Below are 26,798 nucleotides of genomic sequence, written 5' to 3'. Positions count from 1 at the left end.
CGTTAAAATGTGATCATCTGAAGGTTTAACCTCAATACCTTAAACATAAATTGTTAGACAGTGTATCTGTATGAAAGTTGTGGTTAATCTTTTGCTGTAGGTGTGTTGGATGCACCCTCACTTCACACTGAGCTCAGCTATATTACTCTCAGTTTCAAGTTATAGAGTCCAAAAAATAGCCCTAAGGTAACAAATTTGTGTTTGAAACAGCCCAATGTAAGGGTCACCTATAGACCAAAGATTGGCTTAAGGAATGATACACAGTTAAACCACGTAACGGTTGTCCAAATTGAAAATGGAGGAAAGGTTTGTAACAACTGTTGCTAGGATTCCACCAGCAAGGCTGGCAGGTCAGGGAGACCATTTCAATATTGTAAGAGCCACAGAAAGTGTATTAGTAATAAGAATTGATTGAGTAGTTCACAGAGTTGTGCTGAAACCTGGGGTTGAACCAAGGACCTTCAGATCTTCAGTCTGACACTCTCCCAACTGAGCTATTTCAGCTTTATGAATGGATCTTGGTTTCACATATCCAAATCCAACCAAGGTCTGCCCTATTGGTGACTTTTGAGGGGTGGAAGGAGGCCTTTCCAAGGGGGTCTCAAAGCTTAGTCTAAAGAATATCTTACACTCCACGACTGAGCATTTCAGGGTCTCTAAAATATGTACCAAAATGCTTCTGAAGAATGTTTTACTACTGAGAATGTCATGATAATTGCAAACATTTGGCAGATTTTTCAGAAATTTTCAAAAGTTCTTAGGGGGCTAATAATTAAGTCCTCGAGTGTAAAAGAACTATGCTTAAAAATAAGGCAGTTTAAAGAGTAAAGTGCCATGACCCGGGGTTGCTGCAGCCACAACACAGACTACTAACCACTATACGATCACGGCTGTACCTACCCTCCCTGTTTGATGATGTGTTTGCTCCCCTGATGTCTAATGTTGAACGATCTATTAAAGCGACATTCTGTTTAAATAACATCATTGAACTGAATCTCATTCAGTGTGCTAATACCTAATGTTATGGGAACATTTCTGTCTCATCCAACAAATAAAGTCAATGGACGTCCTCCTTCTTCAGGGTCATTGTATTCTCAGGTCATGAAACGAATTGTTCAGTTTGTCCTAGATGACGTTTTGCTCCTTATACAAGCAGGCTTCATGCTGGCATGGCTTGTCAGTCATTAAAGTGAGCTAAATTTTATTCTAAACCTCTCCCTTCATTCCATATATTCATGTAGCTGTTGTGGTGGTGTTAACATACAAGTCATTGTCAAAGAGTCTCTTTGAAACCTGAGTTACATGGACTTGGTGAGTGTCACTGTCAGGTGAATAAATCAATATATCCTCAAGGTAGACATTCACAAAATGGTCCAGGAAGTCTCTTAGAACTTCATTGATAATGGCTTGGAATACGGCGGGAGCATTGGTGAGTCCAAAGGGCATGACCCTGTGTTCATAGTGGCCGCTGTGTGTGTTGAATCCAGTCTTCTACTCGTCTCCCTCTCTAATTCAAACCAGATAGAAAGCGTTGCGTGGATCCAGTTTGGTGAATATTTTGACCTGTTGGAGATGGTTGAAGACAGATGACATGAGGGGAAGAGGGTAACGGTTCTTGATGGTAATGTCATTCAGTGGGCTGTAATTAATGCAGGGTTTTAATGACCCGTCTTTCTTCTTCGCAAAGAAGTACCTTGCTCCTGCTGGCGATGATGACGGGCGAATCAAGCCAGCTTTTTGGGGTGCCGATATGTAATCGTTCATGGCAGCCCTTTCTGGACCAGAGACGGAGTACAGACGCCCCTTGGGAATAGTGGCACCGGGAAGCAGGTCGATGGCACAGTCGTAGGATTGGTGGGGCAGAAGTGACAGGGCTTGTGTCTTGCTGAAGACTTGTCGCAGGTGGTGATAACAAGAAGGAACAGACTTCAGGTCCGGAAATTTAGAGTCTGTGGCAGGATTGGCAGAAAAAGGATTAATTTCCTTGACACTTTTTCCCTTGACAGCAGAAAAAACACAGTTCTTGGTGCATTCCCTTCCCCATTCACTGATCTTCCCTGTTTTCCAGTTAACCCAAGGATTATGCTGGTACAGCCATGGATGCCCCAAGATCAGAGAATGGGAGGGTGAAGTAATTAAGTACGGACAAATCTTTTCCTGATTGCAGTCAATGTTCATTTGGACAGGTTAACTGATGTGTGAGATAGTGAAAAGCTCCTTACCGTTGAAAGACCTCGTCCTAATTGGTTTAGCTAGCGGTTGTGAATTGAGTCCTAGTCTCTTAGATGAGCTCCAGTCCATTACACTCTCATCTTCCCCAGAGTCTATTAAACTCTAGATCTGTGGCCGTGGGATGCGTTATCGTGACCTTAGTGAGAGTGCGTGGCATCTGAGGTACCGCCGGAACGTGACTCGCCACCTGGGATCCCTTGGTTGGACACGAAATGACAAAATGGTCGCTCTCTCCACAATAAAAACATCTCCCCTCAATCAGCCGCTTGCGTCGCTCCTCTGGGGTCAGTCGGGCTCTCCCTAGCTGCATGGCCTCCTCCTCCAGGTCAGTGCGGAGGTGAGGACATAGCTCCGGGGGTGAACGCTGAGTGGTCGCCCCGCTAGGTGCGAAAGGATGGGTGGTTCTTCCTACCGCAGCCGGTCCTCCTCCTCGCTGTCATTTGAGCTGGGCTAGTCGGTTGTCCATCCGGATGGCGAGTGCGATGAGGGCATCTAGGTTGTCTGGTAGGTTGGGGACAGCGTGGCGAAGTTGGTTGAGTGGCCGTGCCAGCAATCTGAGGGTTACTGGTTCAATCCCCACCTTCTACCATCCTAGTCACATCCGTTGTGTCCTTGGGCAAGACACTTCCCCCTTGCTCCTGATGGGTCCTGGTGAGCGCCTTGCATGGCAGCTCCCACCATCAGTGTGTGAAAGTGTGAGTGAATGGGCAAATGTGGAAATACTGTCAAAGCGCTTTGAGCTCCTTAAAAAGGGTTAGAAAAGCGCTATACAAGTATAACCCATTTCCCATTTACCATTTTTGTCCAAGGGAACAAGGAGGTCCTGATTGGAAGCTCCGAGTCCCTTCAGAAAGACTACATAGAGGGCCATGTCTTCCCACCTGCTTTCTGCTGCTAGCGTGCGGAAGCGGGTCGTGTAGTCGCACACAGAGTCGCTACCCTGCTTTAAATTGCTTAGCTCTTGTGCCTTCTCTGCTAGAGGACACCGGGTCAAAAGTTTTAGTTAAAGCAGCTTGAAAGTCTGTGAATGAGGGGCAGAGTGAAGAGTTCCGCCCCCACTCGGCAGAAGCCCAAAATCTATACTTGATACACTAGAGTAACAAAAGATACAGTGGTTGATTGATTGATTGTTCAACCTTGAGCAGTGACCACAGTATCCCCTCTGAAAATTGGGATGCGTGGACCCGGATATACTGCACAGTCCTACAGATATTATAGTACTTAACTACCGTTTGTTACATTCCTCGAAATTAGGATGCATAACAAGTTTTCAAAAAGGAAAAATTGTTTATTAGAGTCAGTGACTCAAATTCAATATTGCAGATTAATTTGAAACCAAGAATATATGTAAAAGATTAGATGGGATTTGAACCTTTTCTTACTGACACATTTGTCAACATTTAAACTTTTTAAGTCCACAGTGTCGGTACTTCTACTGTTGGAAGTTCAGTTCTGCGAAAGAAACAAACGCCTCTACTTTGGGGTGCATTAGTTCTATTTGACAAGGACAAATTATTTTCGCCTCAGGAAACAGACAAGTTTCTCACCTGGAAAACATCCATCCATCCATTTTCTACTGCTTGTCCCTAAGCGATGGTATTTAACTCTACGTCTCCATTAAGCTAGGGAGCATACACAGTTAGCAGAGTGGCGCAGCAGAAGTGTGCTCCCCCCATAATCTAGAGGTTGATAGATTGACTCTATCCTCTATCTTGAGTGTTTAAGGTGAAAGGAATCCGCGAGGTTCAACTTACACTGTTGGTTTTCACGTCATGATAAGAACACCCATTGTGCAGACTTCACGCCGAAGAACAGTCTGACAATTTTCCTGTTGCCTTTTTTGAAAATGTCAATGTTAATGTTCTGCATCCAATGAGCACAAACATGAGATGGAAAATAAATTAATTGCTCCCAGACAGGGTTGATAGTATTTCCCTGACCGTGAATTGAACCCGGGCCGTGGCGTTGAGAGCGCCGAATCCTGTCCACTAGACCACCAGGGAGATGACAACTAACCCAGACACTTGCCTTCTGCCTGCCTTTTTGACGGATGCACGAAGCCCCCACACCATGTCAATTGCACAAAGTCAGAAATGTGTTTGGCAAAAGTCTTTGAGCGGGGACTTTTGTGTCTCAGGAAACTCCTGCAGGAATATGGACTTGGGCTTGGAAAAAGTATACAACTCTAACAAGAGCGAACAGACGTTCCTTTCTCATGTCCTCTTTTGACTCCTTGGTGTAGTCTGTGTTGAGGTTGAGGTTGTTGTTTCCACACAATGTCACCAGACAGGCCATCTCCCTCCTGCAAGTCGCTCCGTGCCGACCAGCGATACGTCACTGCGGTGTGATCCAAATACAGGAACAAACACAAGTGGCCTGAATGTCTACGGTAGGGGTGCAGATTTTCAGAAGACCGGTTGACAAAAACATACATATCCACCTTATAACCATACCAAGTCAATGAAACAAAACTGTCCTTTGCTATATTGAATAATTGATGTTGAAGATGAATACATTTTTGCATTTATGTTTCTGGCACAGATGCCATGAACCTTTCTGAATCCACTTCACTTTTGGAAAATCTACCTTTTTCACTATCCTGGGGCTTCATCCTTATAACTGTGTGGGAAAGTTAGACCAAAAGAGTTTGTAATCTGCATACGTTAAAAAAAATGATTTACGTGATAAAAAATGGCATACTTACACTTTCACTCATTTTGTGTTGTATTTGGACTGCTGCATCCGCGGGTTGTGTTCTTTTTGATCACATTCCTAGCGTAAAGAACTCTCAAGCTAATGTTTTTGCCTGATTTCCACAAGTTTTCCAGAGCATTCCAAATGAGGACCAAGCTAGATCTAATTGCTTAGGTCAGGAAAGAAACAAGTGGGTTACCAGAACAGAAATGACTGTGGTGGGATTTGATCCCACGCCTCCTGAGAGACTGGAGCCTAAACTCAGCGCCTTAGACCACTCGGCCACACAACCGCTATTAATGTGTTTTTGATGATCAATTTATCACCATTTTGAGACGGCAAACGTATGACATGGCATCACTTTGGTAGTGGCGTGGCAGGGATAGGCTTGGATCCTTTGCTTGTCCTTTAGAAAACACAAGGAATTACAGTCCTCGTTAGTATAGTGGACAGTATCTCCGCCTGTCACGCGGAAGACCAGGGTTCGATTCCCTGACGGGGAGGTGATTTTGGTTCCTCTAATTTTCATCAATTAACATCTTCTTCAACCTTGAGCAGTGACCACGGTATCCCTCTCTGAAAATTGTATCAATCAATCAATCAATGTTTTTTTATGTAACCCTAAATCACAAGTGTATCAAAGGGCTGCACAAGCCACAACATTATCCACAGTACAGAGCCCACATACGGGAAAGGAAAAACTCACCCCAGTTGGACATCGGTGACAGTGAATATGAGAAACCTTGGAGAGGATCGCATATGTGAACCCCCTTTCCCCCCTCCCCAGGGGAAACCGAAAGCAAGGGATGTCGAGCAGGTCTATTGATTGATTGATTGATTTATACTTTTATTAGTAGATTGCACAGTTCAGTACATATTCCGTACAATTGACCACTAAATGGTCAACTTGTTTAAGTCGGGGTCAACGTTAATCAATTCATGGTACAAATATATACTATCAACATAATACAGTCATCACACACGTTAATCATCATAGTACATACATTGAATTATTTACATTATTTACAATCCGGGGGGTGGGATGAGGAGCATTGGTTGTGGAGAGTTTTAACAGTTTCTTTGTAAATGTCGGATCAGAATTGGCAGCCAAAATCCCTGATTATAGCAGCAATGAAATGGAGTCACTGATTGAATTGAATCCAATGAATATGTTTCTGTTGGGAGTAACTGAAGAGGAAATAATAGATGTTGTTAATAATTGCAAAAATAAAACATCTACTGATTGTTTTGACATAGATATGACACTTGTGAAAAAAAACATACATTCCATCACCAAACCACTAACTTACATATTTAACCTGTCCTTCCAAACAGGACAATTTCCTAATAAAATGAAAATGGCAAAGGTAATACCAATATATATAAATGGGAACAAACACATCTTCACAAACTACCGACCTGTCTCTTTGCTCCCGCAGTTTTCCAAAATCTTAGAGAAATTATTTAACATTAGATTAGAGAAATTTATATATAAACATAAGATAATTAATGAAAGTCAATACGGTTTTAGGACAGCAAGGTCAACATCTATGGCAATAATTGATGCAGTAGAAGAGATAACCAATAGTTTAGATAGTAAGAAATATGCAGCTGGAATTTACATGGATCTGAGTAAAGCATTTGACACCATTAATCATCAAATATTACTGAAAAAATTATACAGATATAGAATAAGGGGAGTAGCTTTGACTTGGATAAGGAGCTATTTAACACAAAGACAGCAGTTTGTGAAGATGGGCGAGTTCACATCTGGGCATTTGGACATTGCTTGTGGGGTTCCACAAGGATCCGTTTTTGGTCCCAAGTTATTTAACTTATATATTAATGACATATTTACAGTATCAAATGTATTAAAATTAGTCATATTCGCAGACGACACTAATATTTTCTATTCTAACGATAATTATACACATTTTGTATCCACCCTAAATAATGAACTTGCAAAATTAAAAACATGGTTAGATATAAACGAATTATCCCTTAATTTAAAGAAAACAAAAGTTATGTTATTTGGCTATTCCAATCCAGGACCAACAATAAATATAGATGGTGTGATTCTAGAAATGGTGTCAGAAATTAAATTCTTAGGAGTCACTATTGATAATAAATTATGCTGGAAACCACACATAAGACATGTACAAAGCAAAATCTCCAAAACCATCTCTATTATCAATAAATCCAAATTCTTCTTAAATTACACAGCTCTGCATTTATTGTATTGTTCATTGGTCTTACCATATCTAAATTACTGCATAGAAATCTGGGGCAACAACTACAAAACTTCACTACATCCCCTGGTTACACTCCAAAAACGTGCGATAAGAATTCTACACAAGGTGGAGTATTGTGACCACACAAATATTTTATTTTTACAATCTAAATTATTAAAACTGCCTGATCTAGTTGATTTTGATACAGCTCAATTACTATTTAAAGGAAACAAAAAGGTTCTACCTGCCAATATTCAAATACATTTCAAACACAGAGAAGGAGTTCATAATCTAAGGGGGTGTAGTATCTTTACTATTCCAACAGTAAGAACTACCAGGAAAAGTTTGTGTGTGTCTGTGCGTAGAGTGAAACTTTGGAACGGATTGGATGTGGGGCTCAAGCAATGTCCAAATGTCCATCAGTTCAAAACAAGATACAAAAAAATGGTATGGACAATGTATAGGAATGTGAACATGGATGCCTAAGTGTTAAACTCCATCACTGGCAAATAATGATTATTATTATTATTATTGTTGTTGTTATTATCATCATCATCATCATCTTCATTATTTTATATGTATTATTGTCATCATTTATTGTCATTGCTATTGATATTGTTCATATTGTTATTATTATTATCATCCATCCATCCATCCATCTGCTTCCGCTTATCCAAGGTCGGGTCGCGGGGGCAGCAGCCTAAGCAGGGAAACCCAGACTTCCCTCTCCCCAGCCACTTCGTCTAGCTCTTCCCGGGGGATCCCGAGGTGTTCCCAGCCCAGCCGGGAGACATAGTCTTCCCAACGTGTCCTGGGTCTTCCCCGTGGCCTCCTACCGGTTGGACGTTCCCTAAACACCTCCCTAGGGAGGCGTTCGGGTGGCATCCTGACCAGATGCCCAAACCACCTCATCTGGCTCCTCTCGATGTGAAGGAGCAGCGGCTTTACTTTGAGTTCCTCCCGGATGGCAGAGCTTCTCACCCTATCTCTAAGGGAGAGCTCCGCCACACGGCGGAGGAAACTCATTTCGGCCGCTTGTACCCGTGATCTTATCCTTTCGGTCATGACCCAAAGCTCATGACCATAGGTGAGGATGGGAACGTAGGTCGACCGGTAAATTGAGAGCTTTGCCTTCCGGCTCAGCTCCTTCTTCACCACAACGGATCGGTACAACGTCCGCATTAATGAAGACGCCGCACCGATCCGCCTGTCGATCTCACGATTCACTCTTCCCCCACTCGTGAACAAGACTCCTAGGTACTTGAACTCCTCCACTTGGGGCAGGGTCTCCTCCCCAACCCGGAGATGGCATTCCACCCTTTTCCGAACGAGAACCATGGAATCGGACTTGGAGGTGCTGATTCTCATTCCGGTCGCTTCACACTCGCCTGCGAACCGATCCAGTGAGAGCTGAAGATCCCGGTCAGATGAAGCCATCAGGACCACATCATCTGCAAAAAGCAGAGACCTAATCCTGCGGTCACCAAATCGGAACCCCTCAACGCCTTGACTGCGCCTAGAAATTTTGTCCATAAAAGTTATGAACAGAATCGGTGACAAAGGACAGCTTTGGCGGAGTCCAACCCTCACTGGAAATGTGTTCGACTTACTGCCGGCAATGCGGACCAAGCTCTGGCACTGATCATACAGGGAGCGGACCGCCACAATAAGACAGTCCGATACCCCATACTCTCTGAGCACTCCCCACAGGACTTCCCGAGGGACACGGTCGAATGCCTTCTCCAAGTCCACGAAGCACATGTAGACTGGTCTGGCAAACTCCCATGCACCCTTAAGAACCCTGCGGAGAGTATAGAGCTGGTCCACAGCTCCACGACCAGGACGAAAACCACACTGTTCCTCCTGAATCCGAGGTTCGACTATCCGGCGAAGCCTCCTCTCCAGTACACCTGAATAAACCTTACCGGGAAGGCTGAGGAGTGTGATCCCACGATAATTGGAACACACCCTCCGGTCCCCCTTCTTAAAGAGAGGAACCACCACCCCGGTCTGCCAATCCAGAGGTACCGCCCCCGATGTCCACGCGATGCTGCAGTCTTGTCAACCAAGAAAGCCCCACAGCATCCAGAGCCTTAAGGAACTCCGGGCGGACCTCATCCACCCCTGAGGCCTTGCCACCGAGGAGCTTTTTAACTACCTCAGCGACCTCAGCCCCAGAAATAGGAGAGTCCACCACAGATTCCCCAGGCACTGCTTCCTCATAGGAAACGTGTTGGTCGGATTGAGGAGGTCTTCGAAGTATTTTTGCCTCCACCTATCCACAACATCTGCAGTTGAGGTCAGCAGAACACCATCCGCACCATACACGGTGTTGATAGTGCACTGCTTCCCCTTCCTGAGGCGGCGGACGGTGGTCCAGAATCGCTTCGAAGCCGTCCGGAAGTCATTTTCCATGGCTTCGCCGAACTCCTCCCATGTCCGAGTTTTTGCCTCAGCGACCGCTGAAGCTGCACACCGCTTGGCCTGTCGGTACCCGTCCACTGCCTCCGCAGTCCTATGAGCCAAAAGGACCCGATAGGACTCCTTCTTCAGCTTGACGGCATCCCTCACCGCTGGTTTAGTCATTGTTGATATTATCATTATTATTATTACTTCTATGACATCACCCAACTAGTTAAACTATATGATTTAGTATCAATAAGAGGAATACATTGAATTGTGTGTGTGTGTGTGTGTGTGTGTGTGTGTGTGTGTGTGTGTGTGTGTGTGTGTGTGATGGATATGTGTGTATTTTGGATATATGCATATGTGTATGTATGTGATGATATGTATGTATGTGTGTATATATATATATATATATATATATATATATATATATATATATATATATATATATATATATATATATATGTATGTATATATAAATTGTATATATGTGTGTGTGTTTATATGTGTGTGTTGTGTACATATGTGTGTGTACATATGTATATATGTAAGTGTGTGTGAATTTAAATGTATTTTATCTAGACAATATATAACAGCAACCACTGAATTGAATTATATTATATATATTATTGTATTATATATTGTATATATATTGTATATGTATAGGGGTGGGACCTAATAAGTTTACTTCTTCCCACTCCCTTTTGAGCCAATCTTAACATCTACAAAAGATTAGTCACATGTAATGTTTTCAATGTAGGTGTAAAAATAATGTATCTATATATTTCTTTTGTATTTCATGTCATTCTCTTGTTTTGTTTGCATGGCTCAAAATAAACTATTCATTCATTCATTCATATCAGAACTTCAGTCATCAACAATTGCATCAACAATTGCATCAACAGAGAAATGTGGACATTGAAACAGTGTAGGTCTGACTTTGTACAGCCAGCAGAGAACATAGTGAGTTCAGATAGCACAAGAACAAGTATATACATTAGAAGTACATTTGAGTTGTTTATAATCCGGGGAGATGGGATGTGAATGAAGGAGGGTATTAGTAAAGTGTTGAAGTTGCCTGGAGGTGTTGTTTTAGAGCGGTTTTGAAGGAATATAGAGATGCACTTAGTTTTATACCTGTTGGGAGTGCATTCCACATTGATGTGGCATTGAAAGAGAATGAGTTAAAACCTTTGTTAGATCGGAATCTGGGTTTAACGTGGTTTGTGGAGCTCCACCTGGTGTTGTGGTTATGGCGGTCATTTACGTTAAGGAAGTAGTCTAACATGATATTATGAAATTCCAGTCCATAGTGGATCCAACATAACAGTGAGAGTCCAGTCCATAGTGGATCCAATATAGTAGCAAGAGTCCCGTAATGTTGTATTGCTTGGACCCAAAGATATTGCACAGTCCTACAGATATTAAAGTACTTTACTACCGTTTGTTGCATTCCTCCAAAGTAAGATGCATTACAAAATATCAAAAAGGAAAAATTGTTCATTAGAATTAGTGACTCAAATTCAGTGTTGCGGATAAATGGTCCCTAGTGTGTGAATGTAAGTGTGAATGTTGTCTGTCTATCTGTGTTGACCCTGTGATGAGGTGGCGACTTGTCCAGGGTGTACCCTGCCTTCCGCCCGATTGTAGCTGAGATAGGCGCCAGCGCCCCCCACCACCTCAAAAGGGAATAAGCGGCAGAAAATGGATGGATGGATGGATGGATGGATGGGATTAATTTGAAACCAAGAATACATGTGAAAGATTAGAAGGGATTTGAACCTTTTCTTACTGACAAGTTTGTCAGCATTTAATCTTTTTAAGTCCACAGTGTCGGTACCTCTACTGTTGGAAGTCCAGTTCTGCGGAAGAAACAAACGCCTCTACTTTGGGGTGCATTAGTACTATTTGACAAGGACAAATTATTTTCGTCTCAGAAAACAGACAGGTTTCTCACCAGGAAAACCTCCATCCATCCATTTTTTACTGCTTGTCCCAAGCAATGGTATGTTAATCTATGCCTCCATAAAGCTAGGAAGCATATACAGTTAGTAGAGTGGCGCAGCAGAAGCATGCTGGCCCCATAACCCAGAGGTTGATAGGTAGAAGCCATTTTCTGCTATGTTGAGTGTTTTATGTGAAAGGTATTTGCTAGGTTCCACTTACACTCTTTGCTTTTCATGTGACCTCATTTTCAACCTCATCATCATTGTCATCATCATTTTGAGAATACATAAAACTGTCAACATTGTCAATAAAACCACCAAATTTCAACATGTTTGCTTTGTACCATGTCTCATGTTTAGTATACTCATCATCTGGCAACAGAGACAACAAAGTTTTGTGCACTTTTCTGGTTGCATGATATAAATCGATTAACCTGCCAAATTCCTCCTTTAGGGCTGCAGAGCTGGCACTGAGTGCCGGGACGGACAGACTTCGCGGTGTCTTGGCTGGATGAGCAGGTATCGGACACTTCTTGGACGTGTCCTCGCTCATCCATGCGGACTGGACACTGGACGAGAGTTGGTTGGCGATCGAGAGTGGAGTCGGTTCTCTTGGTTCCGTTGTTGGGTCTGCTCCGGTCTCTGGCCATGCGCTCTCCACCCCAGCGGACGACGGCGTGGAACAACACAGGGGCCACCACAGTGTATATTTTTATTTTACTTTTTATTCATTGCTGTATGTGGAAGTGGCTGTTTGCATCAGCTCCGCCACTTTAATGTCTTTCATGTTCTTTGTGTTTTATGATGTTTGATGTTTCCCTCTTACATGAGTGTAAGAGGGATGTGTACTATGGCTATGAGTTACTTTTTTTTTCCCTTGGCCTCAGTCTGGACCCCCTGTCCAGGGGCCCAGGCTTAGACCTTGGTGTCCTTTTTTTTTTTTCTTTGTCATGAAAAAGGGACGTTTTTGTCATGAAAAAGGGAGGTTTTTAGTGGTTGGTGCACTAATTGTAAGTGAAAAAAAAAAATATATATATACATATATATATACATTTTATTTTTTTTATTTTTTTTTATTTTCCATCCATCCATCCATCCATCATCTTCCGCTTATCCGAGGTCGGGTCGCGGGGGCAACAGCCTAAGCAGGGAAACCCAGACTTCCCTCTCCCCAGCCACTTCGTCTAGCTCTTCCCGGGGGATCCCGAGGCGTTCCCAGGCCAGCCGGGAGACATAGTCTTCCCAACGTGTCCTGGGTCTTCCCCGTGGCCTCCTACCGGTTGGACGTGCCCTAAACACCTCCCTAGGGAGGCGTTCGGGTGGCATCCTGACCAGATGCCCGAACCACCTCATCTGGCTCCTCTCGATGTGAAGGAGCAGCGGCTTTACTTTGAGTTCCTCCCGGATGGCAGAGCTTCTCACCCTATCTCTAAGGGAGAGCCCCGCCACACGGCGGAGGAAACTCATTTCGGCCGCTTGTACCCGTGATCTTATCCTTTCGGTCATGACCCAAAGCTCATGACCATAGGTGAGGATGGGAACGTAGATCGACCGGTAAATTGAGAGCTTTACCTTCCAGCTCAGCTCCTTCTTCACCACAACGGACCGGTACAACGTCCGCATTACTGAAGACGCCGCACCGATCCGCCTGTCGATCTCACGATCCACTCTTCCCTCACTCGTGAACAAGACTCCTAGGTACTTGAACTCCTCCACTTGGGGCAGGGTCTCCTCCCCAACCCGGAGATGGCACTCCACCCTTTTCCGGGCGAGAACCATGGACTCGGACTTGGAGGTGCTGATTCTCATTCCGGTCGCTTCACACTCGGCTGCGAAACGATCCAGCGAGAGCTGAAGATCCCGGTCAGATGAAGACATCAGGACCACATCATCTGCAAAAAGCAGAGACCTAATCCTGCGGTTACCAAACCGGAACCCCTCAACGCCTTGACTGCGCCTAGAAATTCTGTCCATAAAAGTTATGAACAGAATCGGTGACAAAGGACAGCCTTGGCGGAGTCCAACCCTCACTGGAAATGTGTTCGACTTACTGCCGGCAATGCGGACCAAGCTCTGGCACTGATCGTACAGGGAACGGACCGCCACAATAAGACAGTCCGATACCCCATACTCTCTGAGCACTCCCCACAGGACTTCCCGAGGGACACGGTCGAATGCCTTCTCCAAGTCCACAAAGCACATGTAGACTGGTTGGGCAAACTCCCATGCACCCTCAAGAACCCTGCCGAGAGTATAGAGCTGGTCCACAGTTCCACGACCAGGACGAAAACCACACTGTTCCTCCTGAATCCGAGGTTCGACTATCCGACGTAGCCTCCTCTCCAGTACACCTGAATAAACCTTACCGGGAAGGCTGAGGAGTGTGATCCCACGATAGTTGGAACACACCCTCCGGTCCCCCTTCTTAAAGAGAGGAACCACCACCCCGGTCTGCCAATCCAGAGGTACCGACCCCGATGTCCACGCGATGCTGCAAAGTCTTGTCAACCAAGACAGCCCCACAGCATCCAGAGCCTTAAGGAACTCCGGGCGGATCTCGTCCACCCCTGGGGCCTTGCCACCGAGAAGCTTTTTAACTACCTCAGCGACCTCAGCCCCAGAAATAGGAGAGACCACCACAGATTCCCCAGGCACTGCTTCCTCATAGGAAGACGTGTTGGTGGGATTGAGGAGGTCTTCGAAGTATTCCTTCCACCTATCCACAACATCCGCAGTCGAGGTCAGCAGAACACCATCCGCACCATACACGGTGTTGATAGTGCACTGCTTCCCCTTCCTGAGGCGGCGGACGGTGGTCCAGAATCGCTTCGAAGCCGTCCGGAAGTCGTTTTCCATGGCTTCCCCGAACTCTTCCCATGTCCGACTTTTTTCCTCCGCGACCGCTGAAGCTGCACACCGCTTGGCCTGTCGGTACCTGTCCACTGCCTCCGGAGTCCTATGAGCCAAAAGGACCCGATAGGACTCCTTCTTCAGCTTGACGGCATCCCTCACCGCTGGTGTCCACCAAGGGGTTTTAGGATTGCCGCCCCGACAGGCACCAACTACCTTGCGGCCACAGCTCCGATCTGCCGCCTCGACAATAGAGGTGCGGAACATGGTCCACTCGGACTCAATGTCCAGCACCTCCCTCGTGACATGTTCAAAGTTCTTCCGGAGGTGGGAATTGAAACTTTGTCTGACAGGAGACTCTGCCAGACGTTCCCAGCAGACCCTCACAATGCGTTTGGGCCTCCCAGGTCTGTCCGGCATCCTCCCCCACCATCGCAGCCAACTCACCACCAGGTGGTGATCGGTAGAAAGCTCCGCCCCTCTCTTCACCCGAGTGTCCATAACATGAGGCCGCAAATCCGATGACACAACTACAAAATCGATCATGGAACTGCGGCCTAGGGTGTCCTGGTGCCAAGTGCACATATGGACACCCTTATGTTTGAACATGGTGTTTGTTATGGACAAACTGTGACGAGCACAAAAGTCCAATAACAAAACACCACTCGGGTTCAGATCCGGGCGGCCATTCTTCCCAATCACGCCTCTCCAGGTTTCACTGTCGTTGCCAACGTGAGCGTTGAAGTCTCCCAGTAGGACAAGGGAATCACCCGGGGGAGCACTTTCCAGTACTCCCTCGAGCGTTCCCAAAAAGGGTGGGTACTCTGAACTGCTGTTTGGTGCATAAGCACAAACAACAGTCAGGACCCGTCCCCCCACCCGAAGGCGGAGGGAGGCTACCCTTTCGTCCACCGGGTTGAACTCCAACGTACAGGCTTTGAGCCGGGGGGAAACAAGAATTGCCACCCCAGCCCGTCGCCTCTCACTGCCGGCAACGCCAGAGTGGAAGAGGGTCCAATCCCTCTCGAGAGAAGTGGTTCCAGAGCCCTTGCTGTGCGTCGAAGTGAGTCCGACTATATCCAGCCGGACTTTCTCGACTTCGCGCACTAGCTCAGGCTCCTTCCCCCCCAGTGACGTGACGTTCCACGTCCCAAGAGATAGCTTCTGTAGCCGAGGATCGGACCGCCAAGTGCCCTGCCTTCGGCTGTCGCCCAGCTCACAATGCACCCGACCTCTATGGCCCCTGCTATGGGTGGTGAGCCCATTGGAGGGGGGACCCACGTTGCCTCTTCGGGCTGTGCCCGGCCGGGCCCCATGGGAACAGGCCCGGCCACCAGGCGCTCGCCATCGTGCCCCACCTCCGGGCCTGGCTCCAGAGGGGGGCCCCGGTGACCCGCGTCCGGGCGAGGGAAATCTGGGTCCATGATGTTTCTTCTTCATAAAGGTCTTCGAGCTGCTCTTTGTCTGATCCCTCACCTAGAACCTGTTTGCCTTGGGAGACCCTACCAGGGGGCTTTATGCCCCCGGACAACATAGCTCCTAGGATCATTGGGACACGCAAACTCCTCTACCACGATAAGGTTGCAGCTCAAAATATTCTAATTACAGCATTTTACGTTTTTCAATTATTTGCTATGTCTTCTTTACTGTATTTTCTGTGGAACAAATCAAAAGCTTCCATTCTTCCAAACACAAAGGAGTTCATTTAATAAAAAAAAAGACAGAATTACTACTAAAATTTATTTTTAGGATGTTTTGCAATTTAAATTATCAATTTACATTTTCAGAATTCTGAAATAAATACAAATAGTAAAACATCAATTTATTTTCCATTTAAGGCTGCTGAACACATCTTTCAGGTTTGTGTACAGATCTGTGCGGTTTCATAATGAACACCGTATTTTTAATAACGTTGGTTTTGTATGTAAAGGTTTATTATGACATTGTTATTGAAATACAGATGACACAAAAGAACCATGGTAAGTAAGTGTGGCAAAACAAGTGGGCGGAAGTGACGCCAGTACGCACATGCGTGGACCGATCGGGTGATGAAGCAAGATGGCGTCTGACGGAGAAGTCCTAAACGCGGGCATTATATTTCTGTATACTTACATATATGTTGTTTAATAGAGTACACACGGTTAATAATTGTTTGTAGCCGGATACATTAGTCTGAGTGCACTTTGACACTTCTCCTGTTTGCTAGCTTCACTTAAGGTAGCTTGCAGCTAGTTTAGCTGGCTAGTTAGCTTAGCTTGTTAGCTGCTAACAAAGAGACGCGGAAGTTATTTAAACATCGCTAAGTAGGGAACTAATGTGAGTGTAAAGTGTTGTGATTGTGTGAAAATGTGCGAAAGAACGATGGCAAAGTATGAGGAGGAACTTTGTCCAACAAAAGAGGAGAAGGAGCGACAACATAAACTACTGGATGTTTATTATAAGAAACATCATCAAGTTGTGTTACACAGAACAGGTTTGTTTACTTCTTACTCTCACATCTTTACTAGCTTTATATTTCATTAGTAACACTATTCTTAAATATGTTTTGTATACAAAGTTTAGTTGTCCTGTGAGGATGATGTACATACGATCGTGGTCAAAAGTTTACATACACTTGTATAAAACATAATGTCATGAAGTTTGGTTCTTTTCTTAATTTATTATGGGTCTACTTAAAATGTGACCAAATCTTCTGGGTCAAAAGTATATATACAATGTTATATGCAGTCTATAATATATATAGCAATGACAGTAGGTTGGTGTTCCTGGAATTAAAGGCCTCACCTTTTCTCCTCCAAACAATGAGATGAAATAAAAATTTTGCTGTTTGGCCACAATACCCAGCGATATATCTGGAGGAGAAAAGGCGAGGTCTTTAATCCCAAGAACACCATGGCCACTGTCAAGCATGGTGGTGGTAGTATTATGCTCTGGGTCTGTTTTGCTGCCAATGGAACTGGTGCTTTTAATGAGACAATTAAAAAGGAAGATTGCCTCCAAATTTTTGAGGAAAACCTTAAATCATCAGCCCGGAGGTTAGGTCTTGAGCGCAGTTGGGTGTTCCAAAAGGACAATGACCCTAAACACACGTCAAAAGTGGTACAGGAATGGCTAAATCTGGCGAGAATGAAGGTTTTAGAATGACATTCCCAAAGTTCTGTCTGAAACATATGGACAATGCTGAAGAAACGAGTCCATGTCAGAAAACCAACAAATTTAGCTGACCTGCAACAATTTTGTCAAGAACAGTGGTCAAAAATTGAACCAGAAGCTTGTGAATGGCTACCAAAACTTTCCAGGGGACATGTAACCAAATATTAACATTGCACCTTCGCTTCATCCAAGCAGTCATGACATTTTCTCACCAGTATATTGGCTTTCTTCTCTGTCTAAGCATGTCAGCATCATCCTCCATCTTGTCATTGATGATGTGGCCAAAGTATTTGACATTGTTTCACACAGACAGGGTTTGACCAGACAAATAGAAACCTGGGAAATTAAGATGTTTATCCTCCTTGGTCCTACATATCATTACCATATTCTTTGTTGCATTATACTTGATGTCAAACTTGACTCCATAGTCTGAGCATATGTTAAGAAGCTGGTGGAACCCTGCACTACTGGGAGATATAATGGCCAAATCATCAGCGTACATAAAGTGGTTGATTAAGGTGTTTCCCATGATGCATCCTGTTCTGCATTCTCCCACTGCCTTGACAGGTCATCCATAGACAGGCTAAATAGGCCTGGTGATAGAAGCCCACCCTGCCGTACCCCATTGCCAACTCTAAAGGGAGAGGATAAACTACTCCCCCATTTTACCTGCTTTGTCTGCCTGTCGTACCAATATGCCAGAATATACCCAGAACACCCCTATGCTTCAGATTGGTGAAGAGTTTGAGATGGTTGCCTCTGTCAAATGCCTTACAAGCTTTAATAAACCCCACCAACATTTTAGAACCCTGCATTATGTATAATTCTTCTGCTTCTTTTAAAGCATAAATACACAAGTCAGTGCTGTACTTGCTCTTAAAGCCAAATTGGTTGTCTGCGGTGCAAATAAGATCTCCAACTCTGTATATTATCACATGTTCCAGCACTTTAGATAGCATGCTGGCTTGGGCGATAGGTTGATAATTGTCCATAGTCCCTACCTTACCAGCCTTGTCTTTAATGACAGCTACTAAAATAACTGTCAGCATAGCAGCTGGTAGGATGCCATGCATTACCAACCTACCAATATATACCTACTGCATGTACATAAAACCTTAATGGAGCAGTTTGGATATGTTTTAAGTTATTTGTAGGCAGAATAATGTAACTCAAATAGCCTCTATTGTAAGCAGACTTTTGATCACAGTTATTAACTATTCAGAATACATAAAAAAGAAAAAACATGTTTTTTTGGTAGCCAAAATTTAAAAAAAAAGTGTGGTTGCCTTATAAGTGAAATGGAGTATATTTATTTAGCTCTATTCTCTAGTGACTCAGAGCGCCTTACATAGTGAAACCCATGATCTAAGTTACATTTAAACCAGTGTGGGTGGCACTGGGAGCAGGTGGGTAAAGTACCTTTTTCAAGGAAACAACGGCAGTGACTAGGATCAAATTTGGAACCATCGAGTTGCTGGCACGGCCGCTCTACCAACCGAGCCACGCTGGCCTTAGAATGTATTGATGTATCTATCAAAATTTCATAAAAATTGTAAATACATCCTAGAAATGTCTCAATAATTCCATGAACAATATTTTTATTCAGGACATTTCTAATGCAACGTGTTCCTAGCTACACTTCTATCAAAATATAATTATCATTTATTCTTCTCTTTTTATTAAAATGTAATAAGCACTGGTTTTGTTGTTTGATACTTTATATTTAAGAGCTTTAACAGGGTTTCTGTGGATCATTAAAAAGCATTAAAAGTCCTTTAATGGACTTTGCCTAAATTAAGGCCTAAATGGTATTAAAAAGCATTAAATACGTTATCCAGATGCATTATAATATTCATTCAATCGTAGGCCGCGACCGATATGAATGAAAATAAACCTAATCCCTTAATTCTTGCCGTCATCAAAACATTGCTATGTCCGCTTGTTTCCTTCTTGGTCTGTGGATTTTAAACTGGACTAAGAGGTCTCACTCTGTGCATCGCTCTCAGCACCTGAGCATGTTTATTCCACAGTAGACTTACATGAACAAAGTGAGCCTTTTCTCAGTTATTCACAATCTTTGTTTCGACTACTTGTAATTCCCCTCCACACATTTTCCTGTGTGCAGTAGTGTTAGCGACACTCACTTTAATGTTGAAGATTGAAATAGTCATTTTAATACAACGCTGTAATACAGGGCCCCAAATAACTGCCCAGGATATGCCTGTTATATGAATCTTTAATTTAAAACCTTTTAGAATCAGCATGTTATCATCCATTTGTGTCAAGGAGTTGAAATTAGGTCTGAAAACCTTTTGACAAGTGGACTTCATGTCCATTAGGACTTTTCAAAGTGTAAAATACCGTCAAACACGGACTTGGACGTGGGTTGTTTCTTCAATGCAAAGGATAGTTGGCGTGAGCGAAACGTGAATGTGAGTACATGTTTATTTATATACTAACAAAGAATGCAAAACAAAAGGCGCGCACAAGGGCGGAGAACAAACTTGACTAATAAAAAAACAAAACACTAGCACAAAGGCTACAAACTATAGACATGAAACAAAAACTAGCACTGTGGCATAAATAACAAAAACTTATGTGGCATGAGCGGAAGGGAAAAACTAGGCATGGCATGGAGGAATATGAGGAATATGTGAAGTTGCCAGACTGAACACTTGGCAACTACCGGTTTGAATAATACCAATGATAATTAGAAACAGGCGTGAGACATGAGGACAATGCCGTGACATGAGGACCAGGTGAAAAACAAATGTGTTGCTATGGTTATACAACAAACAAGGAAGTGCAAACATAGGAACCAATTGTCCAAAAAACAAAACCAAACATGACAAAAACAAAACATGATTTCCTGGGCGTGACAAATATCATCCGCCTTAAACGGAATATTTCACTTTGAAAGTAAAATAGATTATTTATTTTGTGTTTATGCATGACTTCCTGTCCCACACGAGCAGATTTTAGCTCAATTGAACCGCCTTGTTGTGTCGACCACTAAATATAGAAGCCTGGTGGTGGAAACTGATACATTGACTTGAAAACAAAAACAGAACGAGTCTGTCACTTACAAACGTTGCTTGACGAGATCAATGACGAAACCTTACTTCGGGTTCAAAGCACGAAGCAAAAGGAAATACACTTTCAACCCACAGCACTCGCAGTGAGCAAACTCGACCACAAGATGGCGTCATAGCAGAGACAACAATACAGAATACAGATTTACACTGTAAACGACCTAATCTTTTATCCAAGTTTATACATCAGTAACTGAAATTACAATCACAAGGGGAACTGGAGCCTATCCCAGCTGCACTCAGGCAGCAGGGAATTTATCACAATATAGATTTTAGACCATATTGCCCACTCTTTGTAAAAAGTGGTCTTCTTCTCGTGTGAATAATTTTGTAAAGAGCATTGTGTTTGTTTTCAGGCCAATTCATATAAAACCTTGTTATTTTAAGTACATGTAAAAATACTGAATGCCTCATGTGACTGAGCAAATCTGGACATTGGCCGAGTCATACCAAAGACTATAAAAATGGGACCCATTACCTCCCTGCTTGGCACTCAGCATCAAGGGTTGGAATGGGGGGTTAAATTACCACAAATGATTCACGGGCGCGGCACCGCTGCTGCCCACTGCTCCCCTCACCTCTCAGGAGGTGATCAAGGGGATGGGTCAAATGCAGAGGACAAATTTCGCCTCACCTAGTGTGTGTGTGACAACCATTGGTTCATACATACACACATTTCTCAAGCATGTTTGTCATTTTGTGTCTTGCAGACATCTGTGAAGAACAACTTCTGCCTGAAAAACAGGAGTGTAGCTTCAGGATGGTGAAGGAGGATCCATCAAAGAATAAGACCAGGCGTCGCGGACCCTCTGGCGTCTCCTTTTCCTCTTTGACACAGACCCTTCCCTGTAAAAAGGAAGAGGAAGACTCACTGATGTCCCACATTAAAATGGAAGTGGAGGAACACAGCATCAGTCAGCCTAAATGGTTGGAGGAGTTCTCAGTGACTGGTGTCCCTGTGAAGAGTGAAGATGATGAGGTCAAAAGTGAAAGTGAGGAGAAAAGAGAGGCTAAGCCTCCAAATAGCCACTCAATGCAACACAACAGACATGACATGATAACAGAAGCTGATGGAGACCACTGTGGAGGATCACAAGCAGACAAGCTCTTAGCTCCACTATCAGATAGTGAGGACACAACGTCACACTCTCCTGACACTGATGATGACGACTCTAAAGATGATAAGACATGTCACACTGACAACACTCACTTCACATGTTCTCACTGTGATAAAACCTTTAAATACCATAGTGATCTGAAAACACACATGAGAAGACACACTGGAGAAAAACCTTTTATCTGTTCAATATGTGGTAGAGGTTTTACACGAAGTCAGAGTTTGAAAATACACAGGAGAATACACAATGAAGAAAACCCTTTTATCTGTTTAATCTGTAGCAAAGGTTTTGTTCTAAGTAACCATTTGAAAGTGCACATGAGAATACACACTGGTGAAAAACCTTTTATCTGTTCAATCTGTGGTAAAGGTTTTGTACAAAGTAACAATTTGAAAGTACACATAACAACACACACTGGTGAAAAACCTGTTTCCTGTTCAATCTGTGGTAAAGGTTTTACACAAAGTCAATATTTGAAAGTACACATGAGAACACACACTGGTGAAAAACCTTTTTCATGTTCAACCTGTGGTAAAGGTTTCACACATGGTCACCATTTGACAGTACACACGAGAACGCACACTGGCGAAAAACCTTTTTCCTGTTCAATCTGTGGTAAAGGTTTTACAGAAAGTCAACATTTGAAAAGACATACTAAAACACACACTGGTGAAAAATCCCATACCTGTTCAATTTGTAGTAAAGGTTTTGTACAAAGTCAATATTTGAAAGTACACATGAGAACGCACACTGGTGAAAAATCTTGTTCATGAACAATATCTGGCAAAGTAGTTAAAGAAAATCACTGTTTGAAAAAACACACACTGGTGAAGAATCACATTTCTGTTCAATCTGCAACAGAAGCTTTTGTGAACAACCAAGCCTTGATACACACATGAGAAGACACTCAGGAGAGAAAATGTTGAGTTGCAGTGTGTGTGGTGAAAGATTCTCTTCTAAGTACCAGTGTAAGAAACACAAGTGTGCTGTTGAGAACAGCAGCAGCAAATGAAACTGCAGGAATTTAAATAAACTGTCAAGACTTTAATTTTGACTTTCTAACAACATAAGCACATATAACATGTGTGACATTGTTGTGCTTTTGCCAGTCAAGTACATGCATTAATATGCAACATTGTGTACTTTTATTAAAAATTGAGCAGAACAATTTGACTGAAAAGGTGAGAGTAAACAGTACAAGACATTTTTTAAATAAAATAAACATTGTATGTGTATGTATTGATCATACAATTTTAGATTTATTTATAATAGTGTTTTTTGTATAGGTGTTTGAAACATTAAAGTATTACATTTTTTTTTTTCTAATGGTTAATGATCCCATAGATTAGCACCATTATATGATATACATATTTACTGGTTCACAACCCGAAACATCTTCTGGACCACTTCAGGAAGCATATTATTATTTACTTTATACATCATTAGAACAGTTGTCTTTTATACAATTTTAAAATGTGTGATTTTATGAATCATTTGTTGGGTCTCTAATCCATTTTATTAATTAAAGGGAATAAGCGGTAGAAAATGGATGGATGGATCTGTATTACTCTCTTTTGTAATATGATGATTGTGTTGTGATTGTTTTATAGATAGTACTTTAGTCATTCCTTCAGGAGAGTTCCTACAGGAAAATACATGTATGTACCCAGATCTTTATGCAATATAAAAGTGAGAGAAAATGACTGAAATGTTTGTGGAAGGATGGTTTTGTGTTTACAAACTTACATTTGTGGATTAAAAAAAAATCCCCATTATTGTGTTTTAAAAAATGTTTACGTTTTCTTTTTTAACATCTCCAAAACAACATCAATATCAATCAAAGTTTGGAGTGTCAGGCAGAAGCCCATATTGTACATCATCCCACAGAGATTTACTTTGCATACATGCATAAAATAAACTGTTTATTTTGTTTTTCGAGCACAGAACGGACAAGTGTTGTCTTCAATTTCAAAACAACATCCTAAAAATAATTTTAAGTTGTCAATTCCGTCTTTTTTTTTTTTTTTCTTAAATAAACTCCTTTGCTTTTGGAAGAATGGAAACTTTGAAGTTATGATTATTTTTTGGTTTCAGAGAAAATGCAGTAAAGAAGAAATAGTTAATAATTAAATAAGATGATATACTGTAATTCAAATATTTTGAATGAAAGCCTTTTTCATTTGTGTAATTATTTTTATTTGCAGGTCGTATTTAATAAACTCTTCAAATTATAAAATACTTGTGTAACTCAATAAGTGCATCTGTGACCAAATGCCTTTTTCAAACCATTGTTGTACAAAGATGGATTTGTTTCTCATTTTAATATTACAACAATTCCATAGTGGAGTATTGTGTGTGATGAAGTTGTGTTTGTAAATTAGTTTCCAGTACAACAACACTTGCTGGTAGGGATGTGTACCGTTCACATTTCAACTGATATGGCACAAATTCCAGTACTTTGGAATCAACACCAGTCCTCAACTGTACCACTTTTCGTTACTTTTGTGTGTGTTAATTATATTACAATGTATATCAACATTAAGCTAGCACAATTTTTGGAATGGTGGAGCCTTACCTTTTCATACTTTGTAGCATTTTTGGAGTCCCTTTCTTTTACCTAAATGTAGTTTGGCTGAGTCCGCTCTCAGTGTTGCTGGAGTGATCGCCAAGTGTCAAACAAAGGTCAAATTAGTTTGAAGTGCAATAATAAACAGACATTCAACATTCAGCCTGACTGTTTGTCCCCGGCATTGAAAACTCATGCCACGTCTGTCAGTCCCTGCTGACAAGTGCTTTAGTTTAAGGGACCGTCAATAAAGTACTTGTCATTGGCCCATAAATAACATTTCAGTTGTCAATAGCTTTAGTCATGTGACCTAGAACCTCAAACCTACTTTCATATTGTTTGTTCATCACTGCTATAGCCGACTCATGCGTTGAATTTTCCAGATAAGCAATAGAAAATGGATGGATGGATGTTTAGTGACAGGCTGGAAACTCAAACCTCAAGCCCGCCAAGTGTTTGAACTCAAAGCAGTTTTGTCATGCCTGTAAATCAGGTTTATGTTTGGTCATGTTATGTTTTGTTTTTTGGACGTTCAGTTCCGTTTTGCACTTCCTGGTTTGTTTTTGTTACCATGACAACTCATTGATTTTCACCTTGCCCTCCTAGTCACGCCCCGTCCCTCAGCTTTCACACCTGTTTTTAATTACCACAGCCAGTATTTAAGTCATTTACTTTCTGTCCATCAGTCTGGGAACTTTGCCTGCATTGCATTGCCTACCTATGCTGCTCATTCTCCATGCCCACGATCACCTGCCACGCACCTTGCTATTCTTGCCTCCTGTTTTTTTGTCACAGTAAGTGTATTGTTTTAATGGTTTATAGTCATGCCATTGTGCTGTTTTTGTTCATAGTTCATTCATGCCATCGTGCAAGTGTTTTTGTTTCCTGTTTGTATTTTGTAGCCAAGTTTTATACCTCCTTGTGAGCGCCCTTAGTTTGCTTTATTATTGTATTTAGTGTATAAATAAATAATCATGTACCTGAATTCACGTCTGGCTCGTCCCGTATTCCCTCTGCGTCGAAGGAGCAAAATTAATCCACGTCAAAGTCCTGACAAGTTGTACACGGTCATAGACTTGAGAGGGTGCACACCAAGAAAGAAGCCCCTGTCGCCAAGTTGCCAACTCTAAGAAGGATTTACTTAAAAGACACCCACACGTTCAAGCAGTTTTTGGGACAAAAGTTAAGTGGTCAGATAAGACTTTGCTTCACCTCCAATCAACAGTGAAAAGGCTGATCTTTGTACACAAGCAGGCTTTCCAACAAGACAAGAATATTAAACCGATATACAAAACTGCTTTCAAAGGGTTTCAGGCAGGTTTCTGGAATGTCCGTTCCAGAGACTCGACCTTAACCCTGCTAAACTTTTGAAAACAATGCTTTGAACTGACTCTGTGCCAAAAAAGCAACACATTTCAATCAAATCAACGGGAATTTTTTTTTGTCAAAAAGTCAGGATTTTGACCAAGTGTCAAAAAGTCCAGATTTTATTTTGTCGAAAAGTCAGAATTTTTTCTAAATCTCAAAAAGTCCGGATTTTCTCTAAGTGTCAAAAAAATTGGGATTTTTTTCCAAGTGTCAAAAAGTCGGGATAACATTTAGAAAAAAATCCTGACTTTTTTGACACTAAGAAAAAAATCCCAAATTTTGGACAAAAAAAATTCCCAACTTTTTGTCACTTAAAGGCCTACTGAAACCCACTACTACTGATCACGCAGTCTGATAGTTTATACATCAATGATGACATATTAACATTGCAACACATGCCAATACGGCCTTTTTAGTTTACTAAATTACAATTTTAAATTTCCCGCGAAGTATCCTGTTGAAAACGGTCGCGGATTGATGACGTCTATGTTGACGCGTGCTTGTGACGTTATTGGTTGGAGCTGACATTTTTTCCCCGCACCACTCACGGCTAAAAGTCGTCTGATTTAATCGCTTAATTACACAGTATTTTGGACATCTGTGTTGCTGAATCTTTTGCAATTTGTTCAATTAATAATGGAGACTATGAAGAAGAATGCTGTTGGTGGAAAGCGATGGATTACAGCTGTCTTTAGCAACCAAAACACAGACGGTATTTCTTTGTTTGTTGTGAAGCATTAATATGGAACAGAGTGGTCAAGCGAACATGTTTCTCTACCACAAGTCAACTGGCAGGTTTCGGTGAGAAAATGGTGGTAATAAGTCGGCTCTTACCGGAGAGATCAGCGGAGGTTGCGCCCTCCTGCAGCTGTCAAAAAGGCACCTGCGACTTTCTTGGCTCCTCCATGGCTTCCATCAGAGAAACTGGCGGTCAACACACCCCTCTGACTTTCAGGTTGTCAAGATCCGCGATGCGGATCGTTTATTGTTTTGCCGTTTATATGTCTTTGTTCATGTATAGTTCTGGACTCTGCCGATTCCTTGTGTTTGAGCACTTCCCCGTTTGTTTAGTCACCATAGCAACGTATTGTGCTCCTCCTCACAGGCTCTTCCCAGTGGGCACAGAGACGTTTAATTAATGT

At 42.5% G+C, this 26,798-nt stretch overlaps 2 protein-coding genes and 4 non-coding genes across 7 annotated transcripts in view; 3 read left to right on the top strand and 3 right to left on the bottom strand.

Annotated features, from left to right (window-relative positions):
* The window catches only part of LOC133545407 (oocyte zinc finger protein XlCOF6.1-like), a 235,001-nt gene that overhangs the window by 152,424 nt on the left and 55,779 nt on the right, over nucleotides 1-26,798 (top strand). The window lies entirely within an intron of this gene.
* On the bottom strand, nucleotides 432-504 carry trnaf-gaa (transfer RNA phenylalanine (anticodon GAA)). Its single transcript has one exon. It is a non-coding gene; the product is annotated as a tRNA-Phe (tRNA).
* On the bottom strand, nucleotides 4,164-4,235 carry trnae-cuc (transfer RNA glutamic acid (anticodon CUC)). Its single transcript has one exon. It is a non-coding gene; the product is annotated as a tRNA-Glu (tRNA).
* Nucleotides 5,137-5,218, bottom strand: trnal-uag (transfer RNA leucine (anticodon UAG)). Its single transcript has one exon. It is a non-coding gene; the product is annotated as a tRNA-Leu (tRNA).
* Nucleotides 5,358-5,429, top strand: trnad-guc (transfer RNA aspartic acid (anticodon GUC)). The gene has a single exon. It is a non-coding gene; the product is annotated as a tRNA-Asp (tRNA).
* LOC133545456 (gastrula zinc finger protein XlCGF57.1-like) lies at nucleotides 16,377-23,497 on the top strand. The gene is made up of 2 exons (XM_061891068.1): nucleotides 16,377-16,832; nucleotides 21,315-23,497. The coding sequence occupies exons 1-2, from the start codon at nucleotides 16,706-16,708 to the stop codon at nucleotides 22,493-22,495; spliced, it is 1,308 nt and encodes a 435-aa protein (XP_061747052.1). The 5' UTR covers nucleotides 16,377-16,705; the 3' UTR covers nucleotides 22,496-23,497.

This window comes from Nerophis ophidion, linkage group LG28 (genome assembly GCF_033978795.1).
Source record: "Nerophis ophidion isolate RoL-2023_Sa linkage group LG28, RoL_Noph_v1.0, whole genome shotgun sequence".
Classification (NCBI taxonomy): domain Eukaryota; kingdom Metazoa; phylum Chordata; class Actinopteri; order Syngnathiformes; family Syngnathidae; genus Nerophis; species Nerophis ophidion.
This window is presented reverse-complemented; position numbering and strand designations above follow the sequence as displayed.